Source organism: Peromyscus californicus, unplaced genomic scaffold (genome assembly GCF_007827085.1).
Source record: "Peromyscus californicus insignis strain IS unplaced genomic scaffold, ASM782708v3 Scaffold_12__1_contigs__length_115047231, whole genome shotgun sequence".
NCBI lineage: Eukaryota > Metazoa > Chordata > Mammalia > Rodentia > Cricetidae > Peromyscus > Peromyscus californicus.
The window spans coordinates 80,573,427-80,589,404 of NW_026294413.1; the positions used below are offsets into that span (position 1 = coordinate 80,573,427).

Genomic DNA, 15,978 nt, shown 5'->3' on the forward strand with positions numbered 1-15,978 from the left:
GATCCATCATTAAGGAACAAAATAATCCACATGCATAGTATCTGTGTCATAGAACGTATAGAACCAGAAACACCTCCTCTTCTTAAAGAAAATAAGCATGTCTCTAAGAATTCTCTCAAGATCATTTGAAAGCATAAGGAAATTACATCATAGTTGACTTCTTAGAAGTTTGCTTTTGTTATTTTATGTTGGGCTAGAGAGATAGCACTCATGTACACACACACACTTAAAACAACTGTTTTATTGTGAAAATATATGTATATGTTTTCAGTCATTTTTAAAGTTTGAGTGACAAGCATGGCTAGGTGCACTCCTTTAATCCCTATACTCTAGAGTCAGAGGCAAGCCGGTCTCTGTGAGTTCAAAGCCAGCCAGGGCTGCATAGTGATACCCTATCTCAAATTACAAATAAAGTTTTACCTATGCTGAATTTTTATACTAAAAGCTAATATTCTCAAATATTACAAATCAAATACTTCATAGATAAGAGGTTTTAGAATATAAATTTGTCCCTGTCAGTTAGCTATGTTATCATTAAACAAAACTATTTGGGTTCTGTGATTATATTCACAGATACTTAGCCATTTAACATGCATATAGCAAACTATCTCAGTTCTGTAGTGCTTGTGTGATGATTTGTTTGCTTCAGTAAAGCCTAGTACAGATTTTATTCTTTCCTTGAGCTCTTTGCTCTGCAGCTACCTGGCTTATATTCAATCTTAACAACAAACTGCGTTTTTTATTTCCTGCTAACCAGCACTGTATTAACCTTTCATTAGTTCCTAGTTACTGATTTAGAAATTGTTTCCCTTTGTCATATGTCTGCCATAATGGATTAGAGCATATAAGCAAAGTGATGATTATCATAATCACATCCCCTATTACCTCCTGACATACCAAAACAGCTCTGCCAGTGATGTTGACAGTGGTATGTTAGAGTCGACAAACCACATAGTGTCTGGTCCCTGCATGGATTCCCAAAAATCATTAGAAGCATTGCAGAATACATAGAAGCCATATATAGACTAGCCTTAAGTCAGCATTGTTAATAAAAATACAGTCCAGGTGGGGAATGCCGTCTGAGAAATCCCATGATTTTGTAATGTCATTAGAGAAAAATAGGAAAGCATAGGTGTCGAGTGTAGTACTCTTGAATAAAACAAGTGTAAATCACTTTATCTTTTACAGTTTTCTGTCTATGGAAGTGTTCTGATGTTCTCAAGTCTAGTATAAGAAACTAGACAAAAATCTGTATGTTATCACTCCCAACTTTAATATTGGCTCTAAATTTGGAGCCAAGCTAAAAAAAAAAAAACCAAAAGAGGTAGAGTAATTGAAAGAAGGGGATGGTAAGCATCTTTCCTTCCTACCAGCACCCCTCCCGGCCCTTCCTTATTTTCTGTTATTAATCCCAATCCTTTCTCAAAACCACTGAGTGTTGCCATCAGTGATCTGACTGCTGACAGGCCAGCCCGACGCCTCTAAAAATATCCTGTGTTTATTCATCAGGAAAGACCCTCAGCAGCACTGTTTATGGCGCCCTAGTGGTTTTCTCTGCAAATTCTAGATAATCTTTATTTTTTCAAAAACATCTTTAATCTTTAAAATGAATGGGCATTTTTTTTTTAGTGAGAAGCAGCAGCTCAGGAGGGCACTGGAGAAGGAGATAAAAGCTGGAGCTAGGCAGAGCACAAGGTAGGCTCTTTCTATATAGGGGATAGAAAATTGCATAGTGCCCGATTTAAATGACAGCCCTGCTAAGAATTTAAAATGACAATTCTTGGTAAAGAGTTCTGGGAAGCCTTTTGTTATTCTGGAAAAACAGCTCCGAGTGCAATGTGTTGTTCAATCTTCCTTATCTTGAGCTGAACTTAGTTAAAGGTTTGCATTTTTAGAACCTAAGTAAAAACAAGGTACTTAAAAGCATGCTTCATTATGGAGCCTTTTAAAAACTGTCATAAATTTATGTAAATTAAATAAAATGAAGAAAATACCTCCAAAACCTAGATTTAGTTATTCTCTGTTATTTCTGTTGTCTCTGCAGACCGAATATGTACCAAATTCTGAAAGGAATTCAAACCTATTGAGTCATTTATTCAACATTACTTCAAGAAAAAAATGTTCCTTTTCTTGTCGATGTCTAAGGTAGAATACTCTGTCCATTGAGGGAACAAGGTGATCTCACTCCCTTTCCTTCTTCCCTCAGCCCCTTACAACCCAGAACATCTTAGAATTACAGTCTCTCTGACCAGTGAGGACTCAATCATCTTATAACACTCAACGACCAAAGTATAGAGTTGTGTGATCCAATAGCCATACATGGCTGCTCAAATTAAGATTGTTTAATATTAAATAAAATTTATTTTAAATTTTAATTTTAAAAAATTTAGGTAGTACCAACTACCCTGAATGTTGAGGCAGGAGGATTGCTTAAGCCCATAGGTTTGAGACTAGTCTATACAACATAGTGAAATTCTGTCTCAAACAATAAAATGCAGCCTCTGTTGGCCTACACACATTTCTAGACCTCCATAGCCTGTATGAATGATGACTACTTTATTAGATGGTGCAGATACCGAACATATACAGTATCTCAAAAAGGTTCATTAATCAGCACTGAGGAGAAATCTACAAAACATGTTCAGGAAGTAATGGTTCCCAAAGAAATCTCTAAGATGATTCTTAGGTTCCTGTGTTCTTTACAGATTTTAGGATTGCAGTGAACCATCACAGTTTCTGAAAATAACTTGTAAGTCAGGCCCTCCTAGCTAGGAGAACATGCCCATGCTTTCTGAGGGGTCTGGGCCCCAAAGAGGGCAATTTTAAAAACAGATTAGGAAAAACACACCATGTAGTTTTCTAATGGTGTTCATTCAGTGTTTTATTAAAAGCATTTACTGAGCACTTTTGATTTGCTTGATGCCACCTACAGACCAGAAAAGAAAAAAAGGAAAGAAAAGAAAAGACCCGACGAGTCCAGGGTTCGATTCCTCAGAACCCAGGAAAAGGTGGAAGGAAAGAACCAGTTCTTCAGGACTGTCCTCTGAGCCCCATGCGTGTACTGTACCAGACGTGCCCCTCCCAATAATAATCAGATTTTTAAGGAAGGAAAAGAAAGCTAAAATCTGACAAACAGAGCTGTCTAGCAGTGGTGGGGGGCGGGGGTAGTTAAGCAGTCAAACAAGGAGACACATTTCAAACAGAGGAAACAAGTACAAAGGCCTCCCAACAGAAAGACCATGATGGGCTATGCACCCCACAAGACATTGTCTCTGGGTTGGGTTGAGTGAGGAGGGCATCCTGAGACTGGAGATTGAACGCCATAATCTTACAGAGATTCTGTTTAGAAGACAAAACAGAAAACCGTTTAGTTCAGTGAGCGGTGTGTGGGAACGCCACAGCCGGGACAGACTGGGACAAGGTGTTCGAACATCTGTGTCACCTGCTCGGTGAAAACGGAGTGAAGAAAATGTGTTCTTTACAAAGAGGAATTGTTCACTCATTTATTGGGTGGCACATACTGCCATGCAGGTATGACGTTCAGAAGACAGCTTGGGGAAATCTGGTCTCTCCTTCCACCATTTAGGCCCCAGCTATCAAACCTAGGTCATCTGACTTGGCAGCAAGCATCTTTACCCACCAAACCATTTTGCTGGTCCAAGAAAATAGAGTCTTTAATTTGGAAGATAATACTACACTAACCAGTGCTGATAAAACCAGTTTTGCATTTAATAAAATGCTTCAGTCTGTACAATCTTTTCCAATATGTCACTGATACATTTAATACTTCCCGAAACCTTGAGAGGTAGATACTCAGTTCAACAGATGAAATCCAGGCCATATGACCTGTTCCAGTTCACACAGCTCACGCATACTGCCAGCATAACCAGAGCTTAACTCTCCCAGTCTGGTATTCTTTATTACAAACCACATTTTTCTCTGTCATGTTCTAGCATATTGGAAGAAAAGTTGAACTTCAGAATGGCCTTGAAGAATGGGGGAATGTCTAAACATTTAAACATTGGAATTTATGGTGTAAAATACAACTAAAAAAAAGCACATTTAAATAAAGATCAGGATTAACTTGTGAATGTGCAGAAAAATGGCTGAGGAAGAGCAGTCTATACTTCTGTGATAATAGCAAAAAGCACATCCCAGGGTTCATAGAAGCAACATAGTCCATGGGTAGCCTGGAAGTGTTGGTTGTGGACACTGTGATTCCTAGAGGCAGATCTAGGGACAGTCATCCTGATTGCAGTGCTTGTGTTAATAACCTTAGTCAACATACTTCATGTCTGTGAGTCAGTTTCTTCATCTGCAAGATGAAATGTACTAATAGACCTACTGCTTAGGGTAGGAAAGGCCAGGTGAATATTTTAGAGACATATACATGACCAATAAGATAGAGGCAATTGTGGTATCTGCTGTATAGAGAAATTAAAATTAGAGATCACTCACTTTAGAGCCCTGTAATGCGTCATAACTCCACCCTGTGAACTTTTGTCTCTTGCCCCCATCCTCTTGTTATCTTTTTCCTCCTGAGTAGATACTATACATGAGTTTTCAGTACTCAGTATTTTTGAGGCCCTTCCTAGGGATTACTGGAGGATATTATGGAACTGAAAGTTTTAGGCAGAATTAAAATGAGAGTCATTAAGAGGAATAAAATTAGTATTGCATTAGCATACAATAAATACAGTAAGCTCTTTCAACTTTCCTTATCTGCTTTCATCTCCACAACTTTTCTGTCTTTGTTTATTTTTATTTTAAGTGTATGGTGTTTTGCCTGTATGGATCTTAGTGTACCACATGTGTCCCTACTGCCTGCAGAGGCCAAGAGGGTTTTGGGACGCCTAGAACTGGAGGTACAGGCAGTTGTGTGCAGCTCCATGCTGCTGTTGGAAACCAAACCTGAGTTCTCTGCCAGACCCCTGGGCCAACTCTCCAGCCCTGCCTTCTCTCTTTTTTGAAACAGGATCACATTCCTAATAGTTCAGGCTAGCCTAACATTCACTATGGATCCCAACTGACCAAGAATTCATGAAGGTCCTCCTTGCTCACCCTCCTGTATCTTAAGATTATAGGAGTGATCATGGGACAGCAGCTATTTTTAATTTTTTTTTAAGATAAGGTCGTGCTGTGTAGCCCTGGCTGTCCTCAAACTCAGGGCCCTTCTGCCATGTTTTCCATAGTGCTAGAATTAAAACATACACCACCATGCCTAACTTCATCTTTTCATGGTAAAATAACTTTAGTTTTTAAAAATTTGCAAAAACAGGGCTGGACAGATGGCTCAGCGGTTAAGAACACTGGCTGTTCTTCCAGAGGTCCTGAGTTCAATTCCCAGCAACCACATGGTGGCTCTCAACCATCTGTAATGAGATCTGGTGCCCTCTTCTGGCCTGCAGGGGTACATGCAGACATTACACTGTATATATAATAAATAAATAATTTTTAAAAAAGAAAAATTTGCAAGAACAGAACAGAACCCCCAAATAACATTTCAACTTCCTTCCCCTACTGTTAATATCTTTTTTTTAATGTATGTGCATTTGTGTTTTGCCTGCGTGTATATCTGTGAGAGGGTGTCAGTACCCTGGAACAGTTATGAGCTGCCATGTGGTTGCTGGGAATTTAACCCAGGTCCCCTGGGAGAATAGCCAGTGCTCTTAACCACTGAGCCATCTCTCCAGCCCTAATATTAACATCTTTTTTTTGAAAGGGGGGTTCGAGACAGGGTTTCCTCTGTGTAACTTTGTGCCTTTCCTGGAACTTACTCTGTAGCCCAGGCTGGCCTTGAACTCACAGAGATCCACCTACCTCTGCCTCCTGAGTGCTGGGATTAAAGGCATGCGCCACCACTCCTCAGCTTCTGTTAACATCTTAAATAACCAAAGTTTAATGACCAAAATCAGAAAATTAACATACACCCAGTGCAAAACAAAAACAGGATAGATTTTCTGATCTTGCTAGGGATTTCTCTTGTTTTCCTTAGATTTGTGTGGAGTATCCATACGTGCATAGAGAGTTCAGAGAACAGCTTTGGGAAGTTATTTCTTTCCCTCTACCTTGTGGGTTCTGAAGATTGAGCTCATTAGGCTTGGCAACAAGCACCCTTAGCTGCCTCAGGCTGGTTTTTTCCTTTTCATGTTCCAGAATCTAACATGGGATCCCACATTACATTTGTATCATGGATTGTTAGCAGCTTCCAGTCCATGAGAGTTTTTCAGTCCTTCCTCGATACTTGAGAAGTCCTGGTCTTTCATTCTGTAGAATGTTCCTCTCTCTATTAGAGTGTGTCTGGTGTTGAGTGGGTTGACGTTGTACATTTTTAACAGGAAAACCACAGAAGTGATGTGCTCTTCTCAGAGTATCATATCAGGGAGGTTAAATGATGTCACAAAGTCTTATTGCTGGTGATGTTAACCTTGATCACTGGGCTAAGGTGGTATCGATTGGTTTATCCTTTGTAACTTACTCCTTCCCATTACAGTGGAAAATAATGTAGAGGAGAGTTTTGGGGACTATAGCAATATCCTCTTTTGTCCAGGAATTTTAGTATCAATTGATTATTAGTTAAGGCGATGTTTATCAATTCTCTCCACTATAAAATTACTGTTTTTTTTCCTTTTCTGGTAAGTATCATAAAGGGAGATTTGAACCCAGGACTTTGTGTATGCCAAACATGCACTCTACCACTGAGTTACACCCCCAGCTCCAATATCTTTTAGTAGAGTATTTCCTTGGGTTTTGTCAGTAAATAGAGTCTTATGTTTATGAACCTGTTCAAGGTTATCAGTAAGTCTAGGTTTGCTATATTCTGAAGTCTACATAATTGCATCTTTCTGTTAGGATACCTGATCCTACATGTGAGGGAGAAGGACCTAAGGAGATGAAGAGGGGGAATACTGTGGACTTACAATCTATAGTGTTGTGAAGATAAAAATTGAGGTTTTGAGAAAGGATTTACACTACATGAAAAGCATTTCTTACAAGCAAGCAGTTGCTCCTGAATACATAGAGAGATACTTAGATTAGGTGCATACTAACAGTGATCCTAGAGTGAGCAATAAAAAGATTTGATGTGAACTGTGGATGTGGATACAATCAAAATAAAGCTTGCATAAATCTAGAAAAGTTTCTGGCTTGTATTTGAAAAGTTTATTTCAATCTTGAATTGCCACTTTTATGAGATTAAATTTGAGACATAAATTTCTTTTATTAAATTACCAAACTCTGACAGTAAACCGTGTCTTCCCAAAGAGCTGGTAAAAAGAAATCATGGACTCTTACCATTGATTTATTCTTCACAGGACTGGAGAGATGACACAGGGGTTAAGAACACTGACTGCTCCTCCAGAGGACTTGGGTTCAATTCCCGACACCCACATGGCAGCTCACAACTGTCTGTAACTCCAAGATCTGATATCCTCACACAGATACACATACAGGCAAAACACCAATGCACATAAAATAAAAATAAATAAGTTCTGAAAAATTATTCTTTATACCATTTTGAAAACTTCGTTTGTTAAAATTTTTTTTTTTTTTTTTGCTTGTGTCCAGTGGCATGTACCTGGAGTCTCAGCTACTCTGGAGGCTGAAATAAAAGGATAACTCAGATCTAGGAGTTTAGACCAGTTTGGGCAGTGTAGCAAGAAACTCAACGCAAAAAATGAAAAAAAAACCGAGGCAAGGTGACTCAGTGGGCATTACTGCCAATTCCTGCCAAACCCGCCAGCCTGAGCCTGATGCCCACAGCCTGCATGGTAGGAAAGATCCGGCTCCTTCAAGTTGTTCTCTGACCTCCCTATGCGCACAAAATAAATAAGTATTCCTAATTGATTTTTACAAAACATATCTAGTGCATAAGACTGTTCTCCGTATACCTCTGCCCTTTATTAAATCTGAACTGTATGTAATCATAGAAATCCTTTAGTAGTAAAATACATTTGTACTAAGGAGATTGGCTTAATATAGATGAGTCGTTCTAATGAAATGTGCATTATTTCACAGAATGAAAACATTGATTGTTAGTGTATGGCATGTTGGGTCTTTTCAGCTGTTAATTATTTCTAATAGTCTATCTCCAAAAATTTAAGGAATTTCTTTATTTTTCTCTCTTTCTTTCTTTCTTTCTTTCTTTCTTTCTTTTTCTTGTCTGAGAATGGGAATAACAACTTTATTATAGTACAAGGGTCGAGATAGATGGGAAAGTATGATGTAGCAGGTAGTAACTGCTCTGATTAGCGCCATGTGCCCATTCTGGTGGCCATGAATGAGCCAGCAGGGCCTCCGTTGTACGTCATGTCTCTCCAGTGCCGCCCGTCAGTACTTACTTTCTTATCAGAGATCAGGCTTCTTCTCTTTTAAAATAAGCAACACAGACAAGCTAACCCAGGCTAGTTTCAGACTCATTATCCTGCCTCCACTTCCCAAGCGCTACGATTAAAGGCATGCCACCATGCCTGGCTGTCAGACTTTCTGACATATCAATGTTTTTGTGTTGTCTGTAACTGTTGTAAGCTCTTATGACTCCTGCTTTGCTTACTAAGTCTCCCTCTTTTTTATGTCATTTTTTTTCTTCCTATATATCCTACATTTAGAGAGTTAAACATTTCTCCTTTGGAGTGTGTCTCTTTCTCCTTAAACGTGTGAAACTTTGCACAGTGATAAAGCCAACTGCCTGAAATGTCCAATCCATGGCCAGCATTAGAAGTGCATCCAGTGAAAGTCCTGGATTTTCTCTAAGACGGCCAGAAAGATGAACAAGGGGTGTAGCTCAGTCAGTATAGAGTTTGCTTAGAATAAGTGAGGCCGTGGGTTCCATTCCAGCACCACATAAACTGGGCAAGTAATATAGGCCTGCAATCCGAGCAATCACCTGAGAGGTGAAGGCGGGAGAGCAGTTCAAACCCCACTTCGACTATATAGAGAGTTTGAGGCCACCCTAGGTATATGAAACCCTGTCTCAAAAGCACATAATTAATTGATAATAAGATGGTTGAAAACGTGACTTTTAAAACTAATGCCTCTTTTTTTATTTCATCTTTCTTTCTTTCCTTTTGTCTTTCTTCCTTCTTCTTCCTTCCTCTCTGTCTCTCTTAGATAGTCCAAGCTGGCATTGAACGTGCTGTCCTGCCTCAACTTCCAGGGTACTAGTATTACAAAGTGTGGGTCTCTACACCTGGCTCCATAATTTTGTATTTCAAGTTAAAGTGTTTACCATATAAAGTTTTATATCTGTATGATATGAAAAACAGCATCAGAGCCAGGCGTGGTGGCTCACGCCTTTAATCCCAGCACTTGGGAGGCAGGCGGATCTCTGTGAGTTGGAGGCCAGCCTGGTCTACATAGTAAGTTACAGGACATCCAGGGCTACATGGAGGGACCCTGTCTTGAGAGGGAAGGGAGGCAGGAAGAAGAAAAATAGTATCAAGGTTTTGAGAAATAGCTTGTTTTTGGTTGGGTATTGTTTGTTTGTTTTTTATCTTTTGTTTGTTTGTTTTGTTTTTGTTTTTTGAGATGGGGTTTCTCTGTGTAGCTTTTTTCTTTCTTGTCTGAGAATGGGAATAACAACTTTATTACAGTACAAGGGTCGAGATAGATGGGAAAGTATGATGTAGCAGGTAGTAACTGCTCTGATTAGCCTGTCCTGGAACTCACTCTGTAGACCAGGCTGGCCTCAAACTCACAGAGATCCACCTGCCTCTACCTCCCAAGTGCTGGGATTAAAGGCATGCGCCACCACTGCCTGGCTGTTTGTTTGTTTTGAGACAGGATTTCTCTGGGTAGCCCCAGCTGTAATCATATTCTGTAAACATTTAAAATAACAAAAAAAAAATTTTAGGAAAGAAAAACTCACTTCACTTGGGCATAATGGCTCCCACTGGTAATTTCAGCCTGTAGAGGGAGATACAGGTAGCTTCAGGCCAGCCTGGGCCGCACAGGGACACTGCCTCAAAAACGATGAATAAGTCTTTAAAAATCTCTTAAATTTGAAATTTGACTTGATAATCACTTACTGGTGATAAGGACTTTTTTTCTTGTGGTGGGAACTTCTGGGGCTTTGTGCTGGCCAGGCAGTCGACTTGACCAACTAGCAACGTCCCCACCCAAAAACACTGTGCTGAGTAGCAGGAGATTTAAGAAGTTTGGGTTTGTTTTTGTTCTGGGTACTGAACCTGGGTCCTTTCATAAGTCAGGCAAAATGTTTTAAAGTATTTCATGCTTATGTATGTGGTGTGTTAGTCATTATCTTTCAGAGATAACATATTTACACATTTATAAATTAAATAATGAAGCACCTGAGATTTGCTTTGAAATAAAATGCATGGCGGCAGGTATTGAAGGTGAAGATGAAATAAGATCCATCATAAATGTAAAGTTTGGGCAGACTCATGATAGGCTCCCCAGGAGTTCATGTGCTGTTCTCCGTGTGGTTAAAATTTCTTTTCAAATGTTCCCTGGTCGATCCTCAACAGAAGCAAAAGTGTTAACATGGTAAGAAAATTTTCCCTTCCTCTACTGATTGTGACTTTTTCCCTCTTCTTAATAGACTAAAGACATTAAAGAAGTAGCCAGAAAGACGCAGGCTCTTCCGAAGGTGAACTCCAAGAGGCAGCGGACCGTGATCTTCACGCAAGGGAGAGATGACACTATCGTGGCTACAGGTACGTGGAGCTGTGTGCTAATGTGGTGTTAAAGAGATCAGTGGTGACAGCATTCTGTGTTCTGTCTCTCATGTCCTTTGTACAGCTTGACTTTGATAATCCTCCCTCAACCCCTGTGGAATGATTTTCCTAATTTCAAGATTATAATTTATGAAAAGTCAATTGATGTAGCTTGTTTACTTTTGAAGTTTGGGGGAATTTTCTTAGTCCAGAAATACTTTCTTTTCAAAAACAATACATTTTACATATAAACACTTGCATCAAAATAAAATGCATTTATTCAATTATGAGCAAGTAAAATCCAGAAATGTTTCCTCTTCTGTCTTTTTTTCCCTTGCCGTTGTTGATTTGTTTTGTTTTTGCAATACTAGGAATTTATTTTTATTTTCATTTTTTGAAGCAGTCTCTCTATGTATTCTTGGATATCTTGGAACTCACTCTGTACACCAAGCTGGCCTCTACCTCACAGAAATTCACCCACCTCTGACTCATACCCAGCCCAATGCTGAGAATCTTATCTAGGGCTTTATGCATGCTAAGCAAGTGCTCCATTGTTGAGTTATATCCCCAGCCATTTTATTTTATATAACCTTTTAGCTTAAGAGAATGTCTCACTAAATACCCTTCACTGACCTTCAGTTCCTGTGTAGCCCAGACTGATCTTGAATTTGTAATCCTCCTGCCTCACCTTTCCCAAAGAGCCAGGTTGCTGATTATAACTTCAGATTTTCTTTCAAGAAGGAAAAATCTCATGTCTGTTTTTATAGCAGTCATAGATATTAAATAGGAATTTCATCTAATAAACAAACATTATTGGTTAAAATAATTAAGATCTTTCAGTATGAGGCTATATTTTAGCTCCTATTCAAGCTAAATATAAGTCTTTTAATTCTGTCTGAATGGTTCATCTTAAATCTAAGCAGTTAGTTAATGATTTTTATAAGCAGTAATATGATTATTACCAATGTGTTTTTTCAGTACTCAGCTGAACACTGAATATAACATAATCTTTAAAGATCTACAAAATAAAATTAATATACATAAAATGTTGAATGTATTCTAAATATAAAGTATAATTATGCTTCTCGTTTGTGGATAATGTTGACTTATAAAAGATCAACAAAGCAGTGCTGGAGAGATGGCTCAGAGGTTAAGAGCACTGACTGCTCTTCCAGAGGTCCTGAGTTCAATTCCCAGCAACCACATGGTGGCTCACAACCATCTGTAATGAGATCTGGCGCCCTCTTCTGGCCTGCAAAAATACATGCAGACAGAACACTGTATCCATAATAAATAAATAAATCTTTTAAAAAAAACCAACAAAGCTTGAAGAAAGGCATCCTACTGAAAGTAATTTTTTGTGTGTGAGTTTTTGATACAGTTTCTCATTCACTAGCCCAGTCTCTCCTTGTCATCTCTGTGTACCCAGGCTGGGCTCAAACTTGGAGCAGTTTTCTTGTCTCAGCCTTTCAAGTGCTGAGATTGTAAGTGTGTACCACCACATCTACTGAAGTAACTTTTTAAAAAAATAATTATTTCCTTTGATGTGCATTGGTGTTTTGCCTGCATGTATGTCTGTGTGAGGGTGTCGGATCTTGGAGTTACGGACAGTAGTGAGCTGCCACGTGGGTTCTGGGAATTGAAACTGGGTCCCCTGAATGAGCAGTCAGTGCTCTTAACTGCTGAGCCATCTCTCCAGCCCCTGAAGTACCTTTTTAACAAAGTAAATATATAAAACCTGGAAAGAGTCACTGATGAAATTATTGACCGATTTGCGTAAAGAGAGACACAAGAAATAATCTACTTAACCTTCTTTTTTTTTTTTTTTTTTTTTTTTTTTTTTGGTTTTTCGAGACAGGGTTTCTCTGTGTAGCTTTGCGCCTTTCCTGGAACTCACTTGGTAGTCCAGGCTGGCCTCGAACTCACAGAGATCCGCCTGGCTCTGCCTCCCGAGTGCTGGGATTAAAGGCGTGCGCCACCACCACCCGGCAACCTTCTTGTTGTAGACTTGTCAAAAGACAAAAGATTTGCTTTAAAAGAAGTCAGTGGATGGAAAAGTTAAGTGAAATCCATGAACTGGTCAGGAGTTGATTGTTGACTGTTGAAGTTGGGCACTGGATACAGGGGGAATTATGGTGCCGTTATACCTGTTCATGTATATATTTGACATTTTCAATGCTGAAAACTATTGAAAAACTAAAAAATGTTTGAAACATATTCCACCCTTGTTAAGTGACTTTCCCAAATAGAGAAATATCAATACTAAACCTTTAATTCTAGGAGGGATTCAAAAATTAGGGAAGATCATGTAAGTAAAGGCACCAGGTAATGCACAATCCTTCATTGCTGTGACAGGAAAAGACATGCTGTTAATTTTCGTGAGAAAAGAACTAACCCATGAAAGAACATCTCTGCATGACACAGATGAGATCACTGTCTTCTTACAGTGTGTGGACCATTCCTGTCTTAAACCATGCAGGCTTCTTACAGGAAATGGAATGCTACTTCCAGATTCATTAGAAGCCTTTGGGTTACTCCTTGTGAAGACATTCTTTTTAAGTCTTCCTGTAGCCAGAAACACGTATCATACACGTGTCTTCCTCACTGTCAATTTGCATAATTTTCTCCAGACTGCAGTTTAGCCTCCCTATCTTGTAACTGAATTTTTTTTTCTGAACTTACTTTACGCTTTATTGAATCTATTAAACCACCCTTAAGAATGCTTATAATCAGGAATTTATTTGAGGCAAGACACTAGCTAATCTTGCTGTTCTTGCCGTATGAAAATGAACTTAGAGGATGCAGTATATTGCGATGCATGATAAATTCAAGATGGATAGAGAATCTGTTCAGTGGTGTCAGCGACAAAAGCAAACATGATAAATGTTAATGCAGTTCTGAGCCCTGGGATAAGCTATTCGGTGCACAAGCGTAGCTGAATCTCTTTGCTGTGTTGTTATTCATGGCAGCCAAATAAATGTCAATAATAAAAGAGAATTAAAGATTTTCATTTCCCAGAGGCAGTCCTCTAATACAGCTTGATCTTTCATTTCATTTGTAATTCGTTCTCATGTCGGGATGCAATCATTCGCCAGGCTCTGGGTGTCATGTTAAGTCATTTAATAATGATTAAGAACATAAAAATGCTTGGCCTGTGGGGCAATTCACAGAAGAGATGCCAATTTGTTATTGTTTTCCCTCCTTTCCTATTGAATATGGATCAGCCTTTTCCCACCTCCCAGCATTAAAATACTAATGGAAGATAGGGAGGGAAAGTGTCCCTTAATTTACCATAAGTGACATTCCAGAATGGTACACGACAGTGCTAACACACTTATTAAAACACTAATTAGGACTCGGTGTGCCTTAAACCTCACACTGCAGAGTACTTTCAAATGATCACACTGTTAAGTTTAAGGCATTTAGCAACAATGTTAACAAAAATCAATTCCCTTGGCATTTCGTTCTAGAGGCCTATCTCTTCTGAGATATGATCTTTGTAACCACTTTTTCTCATAGAGACTTATAACCGAAAGGCCGGCGCTGTCGTATGCAAATCATCTAGTAAATTTTGAGTAAGTGTAGACCTCCCTTTTTTAAAGTGTCCTCCCCACTCTGACAGTCCCACTATGAACCACATTAGAATAGGCCTCCTCGGGGAGTTGTGTGAGGAATGCCAGTAGAAGGATCTGGAGGAAAGCTATATTTCTAGAAAATTTTCCCCTAGGTGACATAGCTTTGCTGTCTATTCTCATATCTCACTTTGAGAATCATTCAGTTAAATAAATGACTAAATGGCCAGGTTTTATGATTCTGTGGAATGATGGAAACAGAATAGCCAAACATCTTCTTCAATAAGTCAGGCCTTGATACATTCCTCGTTTTCTATACTCAATCAGAAAATATCAAGGACTAGGGACTGGAGAAATGGCTCAGTTGGTAAGAGTATGTGCTGCTCTTCCAGAGGACCCTAGCTCAGTTTCTAGCATCCACGTTGGATAGTCACCTGTAACCCCAGCTCCAAGGAATCCAGTGCCCTCAGTGGCATATAGCATACATTCACACAGGCACATAAATAAAAATATTTAAAAAATAAAATGTGAAGTATCAAGGGGCCTGGAGAGATAGCACTCCCTTAAGAACATAAACTCTGTCGGAAGACCCATGTTCAATTCCCATCCCCCACAAAACATCTCACAACCATCTCTAACTCCAGTTTTAGGGGATCTGATGCCCTCTACTGGCCTCTTGGGTACCAGGCACACATGTGGTATGCAGACGTACATGTAAGCAAAACACCCATATACATAAAATAATTGTAAAAATGTATGAAGATAGGAAAAACTATCTAGAACTCATTGACCCTTTTGGACAAACTACAGGTTGAATTATTTCCACCTTTGAGATACATCTAACAGTGTCCTATGTTATTTCATTACAGGTAAATGGAGGTGTTAAGGTTACTTGTCATCCTCCTGAGTCCTTAAATAAACTTATTACTTCATCCCTCAGTTTCCATGTTCTACAAAAACACTAAGTGCTCTCCATCACTCTATAATGAAGAGTCTGTGTTATTGTAATCGTAGTAAGCATAAAACTCAGAAAGTACACAATAAAAAAAATGCAGATTATAGGGCTTAGAACGATGGCTTAACAGTTACAAACACCTGCTGTAGGTGTTTGGATCCCAATGCTCATCTAACAAGGAGGTGCCCCATATTCACCAGTAGCCCCAGTTCCAAAAAGGTTGGAAACAGGATGACTGGCCTTGCCGCCTTACACCCTAGTTAAGAAAATGCATATGCATTATAATAAGCTGTTCGTGTGTGCAAGGCTCATTCCAGCCTTTGCCCTTTTCTTATTTATGTATTTCCCTCTTGCCTTAGATTCTGAAATGCATTGTTTACTTGTCCCATCATAAAGTTGTTGCCCCCTCAAACCCTTGAAAGAGCCAGATGCACATAAGTGTCTGTCATCTGGAGTCACTTAAGCTGCTGCTTTATTCCATCCACATTCCTATGGCTACAATATTCATTTGTAGTACAGGTACTGCCATTGGCTACAATGTATAGCCTATCTTGGTTTCCTTTTATATCCTGGTTAACTTTTTTCAATAAATAAAATTCATTCTTTGTAATGTCATCCTGGGGATTTAACAAACACATAGGGTCTTGTAACCATTATGGTATTGAAGATTTTCATCTTTCAGTCCCAAATTTGCAAAGAATTGTACCAGTTTCCACTCTCACCAGTATATAGCACTCAAATAGTCCTTTGCTAGCACTTGTTACTGTTTATCTTTTTA

At 39.0% G+C, this 15,978-nt stretch overlaps 1 protein-coding gene across 3 annotated transcripts in view; it reads left to right on the top strand.

The window, feature by feature from the left end:
- Positions 1-15,978, top strand: part of Adk (adenosine kinase) — a 409,106-nt gene that overhangs the window by 330,577 nt on the left and 62,551 nt on the right. For all 3 annotated transcript variants that reach the window (XM_052733565.1, XM_052733567.1, XM_052733566.1), the window contains exon 9: positions 10,559-10,673. In XM_052733565.1, the coding sequence (XP_052589525.1) occupies positions 10,559-10,673 (115 nt within the window). The remainder of the gene's footprint in view (positions 1-10,558; positions 10,674-15,978) is intronic.